At 33.9% G+C, this 18012-nt stretch overlaps 2 protein-coding genes across 2 annotated transcripts; one reads left to right on the top strand and one right to left on the bottom strand.

Annotated features, from left to right (window-relative positions):
- Window positions 1-795: 795 nt before the first annotated feature.
- Window positions 796-11167, top strand: LOC144841531 (uncharacterized). Its single transcript, XM_078697898.1, has 3 exons — window positions 796-911; window positions 3680-9549; window positions 10000-11167. Exons 2-3 carry the CDS (start codon window positions 3688-3690, stop codon window positions 10132-10134), a joined length of 5997 nt encoding a protein of 1998 aa, XP_078554024.1. The 5' UTR covers window positions 796-911; window positions 3680-3687; the 3' UTR covers window positions 10135-11167.
- A 452-nt stretch (window positions 11168-11619) lies between these two features.
- LOC144839331 (uncharacterized) lies at window positions 11620-14299 on the bottom strand. The gene is made up of 4 exons (XM_078694647.1): window positions 14296-14299; window positions 13487-13753; window positions 12439-12975; window positions 11620-12002 (listed from the first exon to the last, which is right to left on the bottom strand). The coding sequence occupies exons 1-4, from the start codon at window positions 14297-14299 to the stop codon at window positions 11767-11769; spliced, it is 1044 nt and encodes a 347-aa protein (XP_078550773.1). The 3' UTR covers window positions 11620-11766.
- Between the last annotated feature and the right edge of the window lie 3713 nt (window positions 14300-18012).

Raw genomic sequence — 18012 nt, 5'->3', positions numbered from 1 at the left:
TTTTTGTCTATGAAATAACGCTTGAATTCCGTTTTTATTTTAGTAATTAATGTTATTAATGGTATTAATTTGGTAACATATATATATTGTGTCTATAATAACAAAAGAATAAATGCTAGGGCCTACATGCAAGTCAGGATACATCAAAGCATGAACCAATACAAAAAACACACAAATTCACCCCTCTTTTTATACAGTATATGGCTCTCTGTGTGTTTTTGACACAAACTTTCAGAGACTCGTTCATCATTTCATTTGTAATAATTTGCCTTTATTATTTTAATATTGTTCATACCCTATTCAATATATTAACAAATATATCCACGACACTTTATTATTTTATTTAGTCATCAAAGCATGCATTATGAATTGAAACTATTACATAATTGTTATTAATAGGACGTAGTTATGGGATGTTTCGTTCCAAAATCAATCAATCGAACTTTATAATGTACTAGCGCACGCGCGCGCAATATTCTTTGCCGCAAGTACTTCTGTACGCTGTGCACATCGATATTTCACCGTTAGATGTGCAATTACATTTTTTTAAATATAAGAAAAAGTTTAAAGTATTTTCTTGCTCCTATACTTTACATACATTAACGGAGACAAGTTTGACACAAATTGATCTGCATATCACGTGACTATAATCCAATGTCGTAACTCTTTATATATATGGCTCTGATTAAGTCGGTGAAATAGCGCCACCTTCAGTTATGACGTCACATCAGCCAACAACCGGAATTTGAGTAATAATTTGGAAATTCCCAAACGAACAAAACAGCAATAAAACTACAACAATCGAAACTCTTCACATGACATACCCTAGCATGATCCCATTTTCCAAAATAAAATGACGAAACACCTTGTTTTCTCTTCTTGCCTCTAGTTCACCATCGATCGTACAGCAGGTAGGTTGATAGTAATACTACCTAGGCCTAGGCCTAATACAAAACAAGTTTTTAGCCCACGTTACCTAGCTAGGCCCAGGCCTAGGCTAGCTTGGCCTAGCCTAGGCCTAGTATATTAGTCGTAGGCCTAGGCTAGATGTTTAGCCTACTGTTATCTTATATAATTAGTACTACTAGCCTAGGCCTAGGCTTAGTAAGTTAGAAAAGGTAGGCCTATATGTAACATTATTTAGGCTAGGTCTAGCTTGGGATAGGTGCTGATAGCATTACTATTTTAACCTAGCCTAGCCTAGCCTAATAGAGTAGGGCCAGGGCTTACTACGTTTCGTGTTTATAATACGCTGTGGCTAAAGATACCGTATCCTAACTTCCGTTTGCTAAAGGTACAGTAAAATTGCATTACGTCATAATCAGCCAATGGGGTGCTGGTACGTGTGTGACGTCATCGTATAAGAACTTTGGATTTTTTTTCATATCGCAAAAACAGTGATCAACCTCTTAACATTTTCTTTATGCTTCATTTATCGCCATAGTTTGTGACAAAAACTAAATGTAGCCTACATCTGTTATTATTGAAAAGCCAAAACATTGATTTTAATTCCAGAATACAGAGAAAACTGTTTCAAAAGAGGCCTATTTACTACGTACTATAACATATGCCTCATTATATGAGTTTGTTTCTGTAGGGAAAGCGGTGTCAGGCTCGGGCCAGCTGCATTTGTGCACTGATTTCTGTATCATATCATCATTTCTAAATCATAGTATTTGAGGGCCCCTTTATTGTCTGCATTTATCTAAATAGGCCATTTGGAATAAAAATAAAACCCTCATTTATAGTAACGAATTATAGTAACGAATTAACTAGATGCAACACAATTTCCAACATCAATTATAATTCCTTTACTTCTAATTTGGCTATCATTATCAACATATCGTATTATAATACTACTACTGTATGTTGTATAATGAAATAATATTAGAGATTGAGTGCATGTTTTAAATGCTTTATGTAACGTCCACCAACCACATGAACTTGCTCTATTACTACAGCATCGACATTGTCACCCGTTATTAATTCAACATTGCTAGGTCTAGCCCCAGGCTGAGTCACAGAATCAGCGCACACGTACACATCCATGCAGCCTGGCGCCGCCGATAGCCATTCTCTCTACAGACGTGATGTGAAAAAAAATCCAAAGTCCTTACACGATGACATCACCCACGTAATGCAAACCTTTAGCAAACGGAAGTTAGGATATGGTACCGCAGCCACAGCGTTTATAATATTATTTTGTGTTCAACAAATTGCGCAAATCATTCAAATTGCGAATAACATAAACAAATTGCCATATACCTATTATTCCTCCAGTTGAAAGGCCAATTTCCAAACCAACTGGTCTGTTTCGCAGATTTTGTCTATTTTTTCTCAGTTGTAAATTTTTTTCCCACTATTAAATGGTATGATGGGTCTGACAGTATTTTGCGGCACCTCCAAATCTGGTGACGCCAAGTAGACCGATGTTTTCCCTTTTATTACGGACACAGTATCGTATAATAAGAATTACAACCATGAATGAGAAAATTGCTCTTTTGACTGGAAATTGCACTCATAATCAACGCTACAGACAATACATAAAAATTCTGGAGTTTTCCATCAAAATGTGAGGAACTACCGAAAATGATTGGATAATGATAATTGGATCTGCACAATTGCCTTTGGAGAACATTTTTTCGGATCATCTTCTGAAAAAGGCAGTGGCTATCAAAGATGATCAATTTCATCCGGCCTCTAGTATGTTCCAGTTGATGCGCAGCGGTCAGCGATTTCGGGGGGGATTCTGGGTTTAAAATTGCTTTTAAATATCGTTTATTTATTAAATAAAAATATTATAACAATATAGACAGAATGAAGAAGTAATAACGAGAAATAAAAAAATTAAATTTCATATACATTTTAGGGTAAATTCATGGATTCATTTCATTCATTTCAGCAGCTTAAGGAAGCTCATTAATATTCATGAGATATTCACAACATCACGTCATCAGTGGTTTCCAAATTCGCGACGTCATGTACGTTGTGTTTGTCAACTAATTTAAATCTCTCTCCCCTGTCAAACGACGACCACCCGATCATTGTGAATACATTTTTTGTAGATTTTCTAAGCTAGGCTAAAGTGTAATAATAACAGTAGCATATATTTATTTGACATTTAATGAAATACAAAATTTAGTACAGATCATGGAGTCATAAATTATACCCCTATAGTACAGATCGTATTATCGGCTTCACATACTACACTAGCCTAAATCATTTTTGTTATGGGTGAGAGCCAATCTGACTAGGGATTCCATGTTACGATGGCTACAGGCCTAGCTAGCATACTAGACGATTGGCCCATAAATAACAAAACTCAGTGGATTCCAAACCTATCCTATCAACCAAACTCCTAAACTCCTAAACAATCTAAACCTAAAACATTCTACAAAATCGGCTGTAAATATTGAGGCAAAACAAGGTCCGATCGCCGTCCGCACATATGGTGTCCCGATCGTCTAAGTAGTAGGCCTAAAATTATTCATGAATATCCAAAACCAGATGAACATTTTTAATCAAATATAGTTTGAAATATTTTTTTATTTAGCTTAAACTTGTGTTATTTTCTTTAAAAATTATATGTGAAAAGTATGTATACGTAATGTAAAAAAGTAAAAACTATCCATTATGTTTATAATTTATGAAGCTTTTTTTTATTCTTTTTTTTTCTTAGATTAGGAGATGTCTGACTCACAAAAACATCATTCATCGGAAGGGACAAAAGATAGGCCTACAAAAAATGAGCCAATAGACAACCAAGAAAAACAAGGGGACACTAGGAGGAAGGAAAAATGGAAACCACCAGACAAGAAAAGCTATAGACCAAGGAGTAGCAGGATAAGCCAACAGCCTACTGGTGCTGCTGAACAAAAAGTAAAAAAGCCTAGCCAAAAGGCTACAACAGATGAAAGTAAAAAAAGCAAGTTAAGAGAACATTCTGAGACAACAATAGAAAATAAAAGAAAACCATCAGACAAGACAAAACGCTCTAGTGATGTTAAAGAAATCACAAGAAAAGAACATTATAAAAGGGAAGGAGGAAGCAAAACGAGTCAAAAACCCACTAAAGAAAGAACAGAAATCAAAGGAAAAGCCACACATAAGGACTCTGATAGCAAAAGAAGTCATACTGAAGGAAGAGATGTCTTAAGCGGTCATGGGAAAAAAGACAAAATAAATTCATCCTCATCTATTCAGCCAAAAAGTAACAAGCCTCTTACTTATAGTAGTAACACCAAAAATCAGAAAAAACAATATGGTGGTAGTTTATGTTCTCAAGATTCTGGAATTGTCAAAAAGCGAGCAACTGGAGTGTTATCTGTCTCTAAACGTCATCCCAAAGACAAAACTACAATTTGCTTTACCAGTATTCAAGTATGTAAGTCACCCGATTCTCATGCTCAAATTGTAAAGTTGTTAGATGAAAATGGCATAAACTATTCATCATTCAGCCTCTTAAAAAGTAAAACTGCAAAGCAATTTTCAGATATCAATTTGCAAGTTAAATTTAGAGAGGAAGCCTATCAGTGCATTCAACTGATACAAAAGAATTTTAAAGTTAATTCAAGTGCTATAATAGGCATAAATGAAGAATTACCAACAAGTAATATCACTACCAAGCAAGACATACATGGTCATCCCAAGGAACCACCAATGTATTTTGAAAATGCAAAATGTCTTGAAATCGTTAATCTTCCACCAAAAACACAAAAGGCAGATTTAGCTGCATTACTGACAAACCAAGAGATATGCCAAGAAAAATTACGTAAAATAAAAATAGAAGCGAACAACAGAGCAGTGGTGTTGTTCTGGTCTCGTGATTCAGCGATTAATGCCGTAAGAAAGTTTTATGGAGTATGTTACAAGGGTAGAATGTTAGATCTTCGACTCTGTGAGGAATCTGCAGAAATCGAAGGCGCATTATTCAAAGACCTAAAACAAACTCTGATGAAGGAGATTGAAGAAAAAGTAGGTCCCATAATATCAAAGTGGGATGGAGAAATAAATAAACTGGAAAATGAAGTTACTAAAATAAACAACAGTCGTAAACAAAAGTTCATTCCAATGGAAGAAGCCGAAAGAATCGAAGTTGAAAAACAAGGTTTAATGTTCAAACAGAACCAGTTAAAAAGGTTTAGAAGGCAGTTGACATTTTGTATTGAAAAGTTGGAACATAAAACAGAACAAGCAATCAACATAGAGACTGTTGGTATGATAAAAAAAAAGTTATGTCGTGAAATCTGGAAAGCAAGCAACCCATTGCCTATATATGCATTCCGAAGTGATATTATAAACACAGTATTTTGTGACGAAAACAATGCATGTGTTATTTTAGGAGAAACTGGGTCTGGAAAGAGTACACAAATTGCACAATACTTAGTTGATGCAGATTTCCTAATTCCTAGTGACGTCAAGATTAAGATCGCTTGTACACAACCTCGAAAAGTAGCTGCTATTTCTCTTGCAAAAAGAGTTGCTGAGGAATATGGTTGTGAGGTAGGAGAGCAAATTGGCTATAAGGTTGGCTCGTCCCAAAAGACCAGTTTAAACACAGTTGTAACATTCATGACCGATAGAGTTCTTCTCAATAGTCTTTTACAAGATCCAAAGCTTAAAGGCTATTCCTGCATTGTCATAGATGAAGCACATGAACGTTCTATTGACACAGATATTTTAATTGCTCTTCTCAAGAAAGTTTCTGTTCAAAGACCAGAGTTGAAAATTGTCATAACATCAGCAACAATTGATGAACAGGTTTTTTGTAGCTATTTCAACTGTCCATACATGAAGATCCCTGGCAGAGCTTTCCCTGTAGAAACAAAATTCATCAGTACTACTGGCTTTAATATTAAAACAAACTATGTAAAAGAGGCCGTGGATATAGCTGAAATGATACATACAACAAAAAAGCAAGGTGACATCTTGGTATTTTTGACATCTGCAAATGAAATAGAACGAGCTTGTGGAGATCTTGCTAAACGGCTTGGAATCGTAGGTGATAATGGAAATGCTCAAATACTTCCTCTCCATGGTAAACTACAACCACAAGATCAGTTGGCAATATTGAATGCACCTCCTCCTGGTAAAAGAAAAATAGTCTTTGCTACCAACATAGCAGAAACTTCAGTCACTATAGATGGTGTAAGGTATGTCATTGATACAGGAATGGTCAAAGAGCGTAAATTTGATGCAAAAAAGAATATGAGTTTGTTGGAAGTTACAACTATTAGTCAATCATCTGCTGAGCAAAGAAAAGGACGAGCAGGTAGGACATCAACCGGTGAATGCATTAGACTATATTCAGAACAGGATTATGATGAAATGGAAGCAAACAACAAACCAGAAATTTTAAGAGTGCACCTTGGAATGGCTGTTCTACAACTTCTTCAGCTTGGTATTCAAGATGTTAAACATTTTGAATTTGTTCAACCTCCTCAAGATGGTGCTTTGAAAGAAGCTTTGAAAACGTTAGTGTTTCTTGGAGCAGTTAGTGATGATTCTCATAAACTAACTGATCTTGGAAAGAAAATATCATTGCTTACTTTAGAACCACGTTTAGCCAAATTGGTACTGACGTCAATTGAGAATGACATGGCAGAAGAGGGTATAATTGTAGCTGGTCTTCTTGCTGCTGGTGGAAATGTCTTTTACAGATCTGGATCAGATGTGGATAAACACAAATCTGATGAATCAAAACTAGATTTCAGCAATGTACATGGTGATGTTTTTACAATGCTAGATGTATATGATGAATGGAAACGACAGCCAGAGAAGAACAGATCAAAATGGTGTGTCAAAAAGAGCATTAATGGAAAAACTATGAAATTGGTGTCTGATATCATCAAAGACATCAAATGTTCTCTAAAGACAAATAAACTGTTTGTAAGCAAAGATAAGATTACTGCTGGGTGGAAGAATGAAATTGGAAGTCTGTGTTTGCGGAAGTTAATTTTTTCAGTTTATGCTCAAAATCTGTGCATCTACAATGGACATCCAAAAGCGGGCTATACAAACGTTTTTCAGATGAAGACTGGCATTCTACATCCATCCTCATCATTGAAATCATTAGATGTTTTTCCTGAGTGGATAGTGTACACTGAATTCAATAGAACAACTCAGGATTTTTTTCAGCATCTAACACCTGTTGAAAGTGACTGGATTTTTGAATATCATCCACAATTAGCGAGCTCTATTGATATTACATCATTAAAGGATAATCGAGTGCATGAATTGAGGGTTGCTAAAGTTGGGCCAACACTTATGGGACGTATTATACAAAAAGGTGGACAGGGATTGAGAGACATTGAAGAAAGTGTGCGTTCAATTAAAAAAGATGGTGCCATTACAATGTTTTGTGCAATTGAATGTTGCAATAAAACTGGCACTATAGGGTTATTTGTTTCAAGAAGTGTAGCAGTGGAGGCAGAGGCAATAGTTCAACAAATTGTTGATAGAGAACGTGATTCTTTGGAGAAGCAACAGCTTGAAGTAGCTATTGGTCACTCATCATCTGGTGTTCGTCAAGTTATTGGAAAAGGGGCTGAACCAAAATTTATCTTGATGCCAGAAGATTTTCGAACACTAGAAATAAGTGGCGTCCATGGAAATACCTTTGCAATTTTTGAAAACTGGCTAGAAAAAAACCATCTAGAAGAATACATACATGACAAATTGAAATTTTCTTCCCATAGCAAACAAGCCAGTCGGGGAATCTGGGGTAAGATTACATTTATTTCCCCCAAAATTGCAAAATCAATACATCAGTGCTTTCCAGAGAATGACACTTTGAAATGTAAGCCTGCTTGTCAAGGAATGAAAGAGCAAAATGGATTGGGACAGGAACTTGTTGCTACTTGGAAAACTGGTGCATCAAAACAAATTGCATTTGTGAATTGTCAAGACACTGATGATGCAAATCGAATTAGGCGTGCACTAAATAGAACGATTATTAAAGGTTCAGCAATTACTTGCGATTTTAAAAGGAATGATGGAACGTCTTTGTTTATATCAAGATTGAATGAAAGAGTATCTGAAGATGATATAAACAATGCATTAACTAATTTGAATTTAGGAGCTACATGCAAAAGAGTTTCAATTCCACGGCATCCTCCAATTAGTGAAAAAACAGATGTCCAATTTCGTGAAAATCTAAAAGATTTGCTGGTTGAATTTACTCATAGAGCAAAAATTGATGTGAGGTTTCCCCCGAGAAGGACTCAAAGATCTGAAGATGGTATTCCAAGAAGTAGGCATGTAACAGCCTTTGTAACATTGAATGGCGTACCAACTGAAACAATCAATGCAATTGTGGCTAGAGCTCCATTGTTACAAAGTAACAGTATGCATCAGTTGGCAATAAAACGATTAGTGAAATGTAGATTATTTTGTCCAGGATATGTATATCAAGTTATCGAAGATGATCTGATGTCCCTGAAGCACACAGCAGAGAAAACTTTCAAAAATGCACGTATTTGGATTAATGATAATAAAAGAGACAAGTCTAATAGAAGAGACAAGTATAATGATATTTTGATCAATTTAGAATTCAAAAATCCAGAAAATATGATAAAATTGCAAACACAGTTTGTAAACCTGATTGATGGGAATAAGGTGCCTATTACCAGTAGTCGAAATGTTATCAAAGAAATTAGTGGTAACTATTTGCGCCAGTTTTTGAATAAGTCTGAGAAGAGTACAGGCACACATGCATTTTATGATAGAAGAGAAAGTCTTGTTAGAGTATATGGGACAGAACGTGCAGTACAAAATATGGTAGAAAGAATAAGTAGATTCATTTCAGAAGCAGAAAACAGCCATTTTGAAATTAGCCTTGGGGACTTTACCAAGGCTAAAGGCAGAGCTCTTCAGAAGTTACGCAAATGCTTTGGTCCTGATTTGAATGAATTAAAAAGAATGAGTAGTGCTGATTCTATTTCATACATATTAAAGTCTAGAATTATTGTAGTTCGTGGTAAAGATACTGCACATAACAAAAGCCGCAATTTAATCAAAGACTGTCTTCGGCAAGCAGGAATAGAGTTTGATCACGAAGATGCTATACAAGAGGATGAATGTGGAGTGTGTTTGTCAGAGGTTGAGAAAGACCATCGGTTGGAAGGGTGTGGTCATAATTACTGTAGAGAATGCTTGGTGAATTTGATGAACCATAGTATAGAGTCAAACGACTTCCCTGTTGTTTGTCAACGTGAGGATTGCAACCAGTCACTGTTTATGTGTGATATCAATTTACTAACCAGGGATAAGGAAACCAAAGAGAAGCTTTATTCTGCCACCCTGGACACTTTCATTGCACAAAAGAGCAAAAATAGATACAAGTACTGTGTTACACCAAATTGTTCAATGGTTTATCATTTGCGAAGTCGGAAAGGCAAGTTGTTTGTCTGCCCTCTATGTAATCACCAGTTTTGTACATTGTGCAGAGTTGATCATTCAGGAATGTCTTGTGGAGAGTACAATGCAAATAAGGAAACATGTGGAGTGATGGTTTGGGCCAAAAAAAACGAAAAAGATGTTAAAATTTGTGTAAGTTTACACATTTTATTTAGTATCATTGCATTTTAATGTACTTCATAGACCTGTAACAATATTATTTTTTTTAATGCCAACTCAGCCATCTTTTTCTAGAAACTGATTTTATCACAGAAAATGTACAATTTTAGAAAACTTGTTAAAGTGATCTGATATTTAGCCTATACTCTAACAAACTTTTCAATTTGTAATATTGTGTTGTTGTAGAAACATTTAAAAGTTAAAAAATGATTTATCATCATTCAAAGTCAACCAAAATAATAATCACATTATTAGTATTAGAAATGAGTAACATCGGACATGAATCAGCAACAATAGGCCTCAAAGTAAATTTGAAACTATTTTTACTATATAAATAAATACTTTATTATCTTTTAGAAAAAGCTAAAACTATTTGTTTAAACTTTATTTCATATTTATCCTGTTTTATTTATTATTTTATAGAAATGTGGTGCTGTTATCGAGAAGACGGGTCAGGAACATGCGCTGTACCAGATGTCGTATGTTTATGTGCTGGATTTGCTCCAAGGTGTTCCATGCAGAAAAAGACTGTTACGACCATCTTACTCAGATTCATGATAGCATATTTGATTAGTCATAAAATGTACTGTGCAGCTGAACTCTGTCGGTTAATCTCCATAACTATAATGCCTGCACATGCACCCTCCTGTGGGTCCACAAGATTTCTTTATTTTTTTTTTTTTCTCGGAGCAAAATGTCTAGACTACTAAGACTAGAGTATAAAGAAATATCCTATCACTAGTTTTTAATCTTGATTTCTTCCCCTAAACTAGTATATCCCCTAAACTAGTATATCCCCTAAACTAGTATATCCCCTAAACTAGTATATCCCCTAAACTAGTATATCCCCTAAACTAGTATATCCCCTAAACTAGTATATCCCCTAAACTAGTATATCCCCTAAACTAGTATAATTCAATAAAAGCATGGTTGTAGTGTAGAACTGTATTTAATGTGATTTTAAATTACTTTATTATTTACTACAGTACTAATAATACAATGTTATTATTATCTATAATCACAACAATGCACAATTTATATTAATACTTTTAATATTAGAGAAAGTTGAAACTACAGTACTCGGACTGTATTTCCGAGATTGTCAGTATGTCGAAAGAGAGGGCTTATTACTACTTGATATTTCGATTTTTCTTTTTTGTATTTGCATTATCAATAAACTGATGCATGTTCTGTAAGTATATACATTATGTTAATATAATATACACATATTGTCTGGATACTATCGCATGAACAAACTAACAAAGCAAATACTATTATTGATCAAAATTCTATTTTGCAAAGAAATAATTAAATACCAAAAATTAATATTAATATACTGACCTCTCTGATACTCTCTAATATAACTGTATGCCTAATTATGCACATCTTATCAAATCAATGCAATGCAACCTGAACTAGGGCTTCCAATGAAATTCATCAAATCAAGAATTCTTGCCTAATTTTTTCATTACAAGGTATACTTGTATTTATTACTATTGATATTTTATTAGACCACTACCAGATTATATTCTAAACTATAAAGTGTATTCTAGAAATATTTTACAAATAAAGAATGTTTATTAGTGCAAAATTGTACAAATAGTTTTTCTTTCACCACAGAGACACGTTGTCTCAGCTTTCACCAAATTATTATTTGTTAGATAAACATATATTATTAGTTGGATAAACGTTAAATCAAATGGTATTGTGATACTTTTGTTTGTTTTTTGTGTATTCTTTAATGCAGCATCTCAAGTTATTCCCCAAAATATGAGGATAAGAATCGACACATCATGCATTTAATTATATCTAGTTTTAAATACACTATTGCAATTCCAATTATACCATAATGCAACCTGTTAAATGTGCCTTAAATGACTTTTAAATCACGAATTTACAGTTTACATAACCATTAATTGTAACTTCGTAAAACTGTGCACTCACTGTAATACTTACTAATTATTTTTTTCTAATATTAAATTATCAATTTCTGTCTTAAATGACTTTTAAATCACGAAATTACAGCTTACACATAACCATTAATTCATTAATTTTAACTTTTGTACACTACTGTAATAGACCTACTGCTCTTATAACTATTTATTTATAATAATATCAATTTATGCAGTTATTTATAACAACTATTCTTTTCATAACACCTAGTTATCTTGGTTACGTAACTCTGCACATTCAATTGAGGGCGCTTCTTTGAAAGTATTCCATATCTGAATATGTTCCTTCTGCTTCGTGGTGGTGTAAGAAGAGAATGCACATTTTGTCATGATTTCGAAATCCGAATACATTACAGAAAATATTCATATGACACATATTGGCACAATGGATGTAGGATAGAGCAGCTCCACTTCGAAGAACTTTTCCACCGATGTTCTTCGTAATTGATGACCCAATTCTTTCAAATCGATTACCTAAAGATTAATGCAAAATCACCACCTTTAATACTATATATTTTTAACCGCTTTCCATAGTAAATTAACTGAACAGAATACGAATAACAGCATTTAAATAAACATAATTAATTCACGTTTGATTTTAGGATAGGCCCTATTATTAGTTTTCAAAGACTAGTATTTAATAGTTTAGTGTAATCCAGTGGTCAGTTCTTCTAAAACACTGGACCTAATTAGAAAAACTCAATGTAAAGGGAAGTTTGTACTTAAAGTTAAGTATACTTTGTCTTTGTATGTAAATTTAGGAGAAATAAAGTGTTTTTGATTGAATATTGGTCGATTCACAAAAACTAATTTGGATTCAGATTTAGTCGGTATACAAAATGATTGGCGAAAAACTCATTGATCTTATAGAGTATTTCACGTGCATACAGAAAAGTACTGTTTGTATTACCATATGGCCGGTCTCTTGCCGCCTTTATTTCAGATTCATCCAGCACTCTATCATAAACCTGGAGAGCAGCTACTCTTGCCTTAACGCCCTCACCACCAATCTTTATATTCGTTTCGTCACAAGCCAGCTGAATTTGTGTGAAATCTATATAACCAATACTTGCAATCTCTCCATTCCTCCAAAGTTTGACATTCTTGTGAATTCCATCAAATGTCAAAGCAAGAAATGTCCAGACTTCAGGCTGCAGGACATGAGCTCTTGTCAACTGTTGATCATTGAAGAATACGGTTACTTCTGATTGATAAAGAAAACCATTTGTGTATGTTTGTTCCATTCGTAGTAGGACCTCACCGTTTCCAATTTCCACGATATCTCCCATAGAGTTCTGGTACGGGTAGATATAGAAAGCGACTGTCAGAGCATTTGTGCTAAGAACGGACTTGTTTACGGACACTGACAGTTCTAGTTTGGTGTCATGCAGACACATGTAGTCCAACATCCATGCGTCAACTGGATTTAGATTTTCTTGGAATTCTTCTGTTTGGAAGTATAAGATAAATAGAAAGTGTTGTGTCTCCGCTATATTTTTAATAAATATTAATCAACATTATATGAGAATTGTTTACCTATTCTAGATCCGGGGTATGCCAAACACTAAAATACAAAGGAATAACTCCTTCGACGTTCCGTTAAGCATGGAACGTCATACAAAATGATAAGCCACACATCATCTGTATGGTGTTCAGTAACCAGTGTTTTTAGTTAGTAGCCGATAAACACAAATACGTTACGTCATGAGATTTTACCCCTTAAAAATGCTTCTTTTTTAAAGTAATATTTTTTCCTACTGAGAGCTCAATAAAAATGCAGTTAAGTTACTGGGTTTTGGTTGCTTGACAGCGAGCATAGCGTAGATTTAGTAGGAACTACTGCGATAATATTCAACTTGACGAGGATCTGGACATGATTACTGTAAAGCGATACCAACGATATAAAGAATCTGAATAGTGTACCTTTAGCCAATACATATCTGTGTCAGCCTACTTACCTAGTGGACATGATGAATTCGTCACGGGTGTGTCACACTCTTCCCATCTTATTCCTGGATCTAAGGTGTAACACCATGTTCCATTCTCGCCATTTGGGTTTCTACAAAGGTTATGAAGGCCTAGGCCTTTTTCAATTTCTGCACTAGTACATGTTTCTCTCGGAATGTGTGGAGATGTTGCTGACCAATCCTGACAAACTATACCGCTTCTTGTGATGGCTACCAAACCGCGGTAATCTTCTTTATTATCGGTGTGACTACACTCACCTTTATAAGATTAAAAAGAACCCAACAAATTTTGAATGTTTGAATAATTTTGTAATATCGTCAACGAAAAGACTGGACGCTAATTATGTCCAGTTCAATAACATCTGTACCCCTTTCACACCAAAACTCCGGAGTGTCTCCGAAGTTTTGCTTTTGGTGTGAAAGGGTATATGATTTCATATACTGTATCTGCTACTAGCGTTACTTAGTATAATAATTATATATATTTAATATAATGAGATAAAGTAATTCATAGTTAATATTAAATCGGAACATAACAAATGTTTTGTTTTTATTTATGGTCTACTAGGCAGTCAATTTGTTAAATTGAATACTGTTGATATTTGTAAATGGAATGATACATTCTATCGTAAATATTCTAGTGTAAGAGTAAATTTATAGAAATAAACCGCGTTACTCAACAGGGTGGTTCTTGTATTTTTTACTTTATTTAGGCCTACAGTGGGTAAAATTATGGCTGCAGAAAGGGATGTATGAAGATGGATGCCAAGAAGTGTCGATTGATGTGTTTCTGTATGTACCCATGTCCCTTCAAAGATGTAATTTTTGCTTAAGAACATGTATATTAACTTACTTATTTCATGGTCGTATTCAGCGTACACTTTTATTTCACAAATGTTTATGTATTCTGCTTTTGAAGGTAACTGTAGCAGAACATAGCGTCCTCTGATTGGCTGTTCGCAGACAACATCAATAATAGGACTCGTCACAACCTGGATGTTAGTAACAGACACCCCGCACTTCTTCTCTTCTCTAACGTTATCACGGTGTTCACCAATTCTAACTTCTGCATCTTCCAATCGAAGATTAGACTTTGAATCTACATAAATCATAATAAAGTTGTTTGAACTTTGTCGGTTATTTTTTTCAACCAACGACCAATGCCTTCAAATATAACACAATTAAATTGTAGGGGCCTAATTGACTTAATTGTGATTTGATGAATAGGTTCAAACGCTTTTAAGACAGGTGAAAGTTCGCTGTAAATTCACACCTGTGCTATAAAAGTATATGTATGCAAAACTGTTGACACTCACTAGATTGAACACGGTTAATAATGGTTACGCTTGTGACGTTGTAGTTCTTTTGAAGGTCAATTTTGATCCATTCCGACTCTTGGCTTTCTGTTAAAAAAATTATTGTAATTATCCTGGGATTTGTAATGAACAAAGTTACTGAAACACTGTAAGTATATACAGCAAAATCCTATATCATAGGCGCACATGGCGTGCAATAGTACGCACTATTAAACGATCGTTTAATAGTACTTTTTTTCGTGTTTTTTAATCTATTGCTTTTGAAATACAACAGCGCCACCTATTTTGTACTTTCGTCGCCAATGTTATTGTTATATGACTGGTTTAGCGATGGAGTACATTTTTGGAGAGATATTATGTACTAATTTAGATCAAAAAGGCATTTAAATTAACTTTAGATCGTTTTTAGGATTTTGATTAATTAATGGGAACATCTCTACAAGACGTGGAATCGTTGGAAAAAACATAATTAGCCTCGATGAGTTCCAGTTGCCTGTCGAAGTTTCGTATTGCTGTCTTTCAACCTAGGCCTAGGCCTAGGCCTAGTTAGTTGGCCTGTTAGTATTAGGCTAGGCCTAGGCGTTTTAGCCTCGCTAGGCCTATGATTGTTTGGTCGTTTGTTGACATAATTAACACTAACAGTAGGTGCATTTATAAAATCCATATAGATAATAATATTTACTATGATTATTAAAACCTAAATGTTACTGTTTTAATTAATGTGAATCAAATGTAGGCCTTGGCTTGGCCTACCGTTTATTGATTCAAATGACAGGAATCTATTTAGATGTTATATAAAACCAATGATGAATGCTTTATATTCGTGTAATGGTACAAATAATGGCATTTGGTGAATGATGAAAGGTTATATATTGAAACGAGGCGACGGCCGAGTTGATATAATATATATAATCTTTCATCATTCACCTCATGCCATTATTTGTACCATTACACTCATAAACATTCATTATTTGTATATTATTATACAATGTAGGTTTATGATTTGAATGAGGAGAATATGATTGCTATTCGTTTATCGAGGAGTTCCGCCGATCTTGACAATTTGGTCGCGAGGTTTAACAACACACACTATCAGTTTTCAAAGGCACAACAGTCACTGCCTCGCGTTGAACATCAGTTTTATTTTACAGTACCGTTACAGTTAATAAGTAGAACTAATAAAATACGGCATTGACATAATTAAATGGCAAATTCATAGGCACAATGTGTTATAATGAATAGTAAAATAAAATACAAAACAACGACGGCAAGTTAATTCAGAATTAAAACACATAACAACAATTATGACATGCTGACACGTGCATAACGTGTTTAAAAAATTGTATAAGTTGAATCTAATTAATAAGTACAAATCTTAATTTCTGCCGATGTCAATGTTACTTTATATATATATTTTAATATATTGTATATTTCCTATTATAGTATTAGCTGTTTTATAGTTGTTTAGTTATTTTAGGTCTTCAACCCTGTACAAGCTTTTAGCTTTTTGTTGTTGATCCTTTTCCTCTTTTATGCATTTTATCTTTCACATGTTTTATAGTTTTATTTTTTTTTGATGAATAAAATGAATGAAATGAAATAACATAAATACTCATCGGTAGGCCTACAATCAGGGTGAACACTGGATACCGAGCTTGAAACGTATTTTTAACCGGATGTATTACGTAAATATCAAAAGTAAAGTTATTCAAGCATAACGAAGAGTAATGATCTAGCGCCATCACAATACAATGAACGGCATCCGAAATGAACCGATGGAGGAACTGACGTACGGAAAAAAAAATCTCGAACCACATGAGTGATGTGGAATGCGCAAAGTCAACCAAAACGTGAATAGAAACCAAAATGGTATGGTATTGGAAATGAATAATAATGTTTGAATGTACAACAACAAATAGTAATCCTGGGGTAGGCCTATAATATGTTTTATAGTCCAAAATAAGGAAGTTCCGACCTGGTAACATAGGCCTAATGAATTCAGATCCACAAGATCTGTTTAAATGGTGATTTCTCCAAATGATATGCCAATGGAACCTTACCGTATATTAATTACCACAATTTCCAATAAAATATTTTATATTATAAATTGTTCCATAATACAGTAACCTCCAAACTGATAATGTTGAATAAATGTGTCAACTTACTTTGTTGACCGAGCATGATGTATATCCAAATTGTCTATAAAACTGTCTTTTACGTTTTTACTTACGGGAATGAAAACACTTGTGGCTGTCTTTTATCACTGTGTAGTCATCTCCGTTAGTTGCTAACTCAGGTCCATATTTGCTACCATATATAGAAGATGAATCGGCAGGTTTTTTGTATGATAGATATGCTGTGAAAGCCATAAAAAAATACATTCTAGTTTAAAATGATGAGTTTTATTATTTCTATTTATATATCTATTTTTCTGTAATTCTGTACAATTTATTTAAAAGAAGTTGTATTTGTTACTGAATACACTCCTTACATTGTATCACATTTGGAACAAAAAACCTCTATCGTTTATATGATGATATTGTATCACTTACCTAATAAATAAACATGTAAATTAAGTTCTGCAGGTATTTATTTTTTCATTTGAAAAAGAAATACACCATGTATTTACTCAATATATTTTCCTCCTTAGTGTAAGCCAAATGTTTAACCTTTATTTAGCTAGGGGTTAATTACAGGAATTCATTCTTGGTTTTTTATAGATCACTAATTTTAAGTGATTTCAAGTGCAAATTCGCAAAGTTACCAGCTTAAGCTCATTGCAGATGATGCCGCTAATTTGCATAAAAAAGAGGCACACAACGTAAAAACTGTCGCCAAGTGACGGTCGATACCAATCTCTTAAAATTCTTGTCTCAGGTTTTATATAAGAAAAATGTATGTTTATTTATTTTTATCGTCAATCGTTTGTCCTATAGCAGCCATGAAGCAGAATATTTGCTTATTTATTTGATGTTATTGTATGCTCTTTTTTACTAATTAATTGTGCAATTTTTTAAATTATTTTATTAATTTATTTGATTTAACCACATCTTTATCCAGAAATTCACAATCAGGTAAAAGAAAAATATTGTGGTTCTGTCTTCATAAATACAAACAAAAAGAAAGTTTTGGTTTTGCGAAAAGATCGATACCACCGAGCTTTAAATTAATTAATTGTTAGAAAATATTTATTTCAATTGG

This window comes from Antedon bifida, chromosome 4 (assembly GCF_963402885.1).
Source record: "Antedon bifida chromosome 4, ecAntBifi1.1, whole genome shotgun sequence".
Taxonomy (NCBI): Eukaryota; Metazoa; Echinodermata; class Crinoidea; order Comatulida; family Antedonidae; genus Antedon; species Antedon bifida.
This window is presented reverse-complemented; position numbering and strand designations above follow the sequence as displayed.

Bases quoted from the DNA above. Each gene is read 5' to 3' on its own strand.
- LOC144841531 (XM_078697898.1), top strand. From the start codon at position 3,688: ATGTCTGACTCACAAAAACATCATTCATCGGAAGGGACAAAAGATAGG. The intron at 9,550-9,999 runs GTAAGTTTACAC...ATTATTTTATAG, and splicing joins AAAAAGATGTTAAAATTTGT to AAATGTGGTGCTGTTATCGA.
- LOC144839331 (XM_078694647.1), bottom strand. The intron at 12,976-13,486 runs GTAAGTAGGCTG...ACTTCCAAACAG, and splicing joins GAATTCATCATGTCCACTAG to AAGAATTCCAAGAAAATCTA. The intron at 12,003-12,438 runs GTAATACAAACA...ATTAATCTTTAG, and splicing joins GGCAAGAGACCGGCCATATG to GTAATCGATTTGAAAGAATT.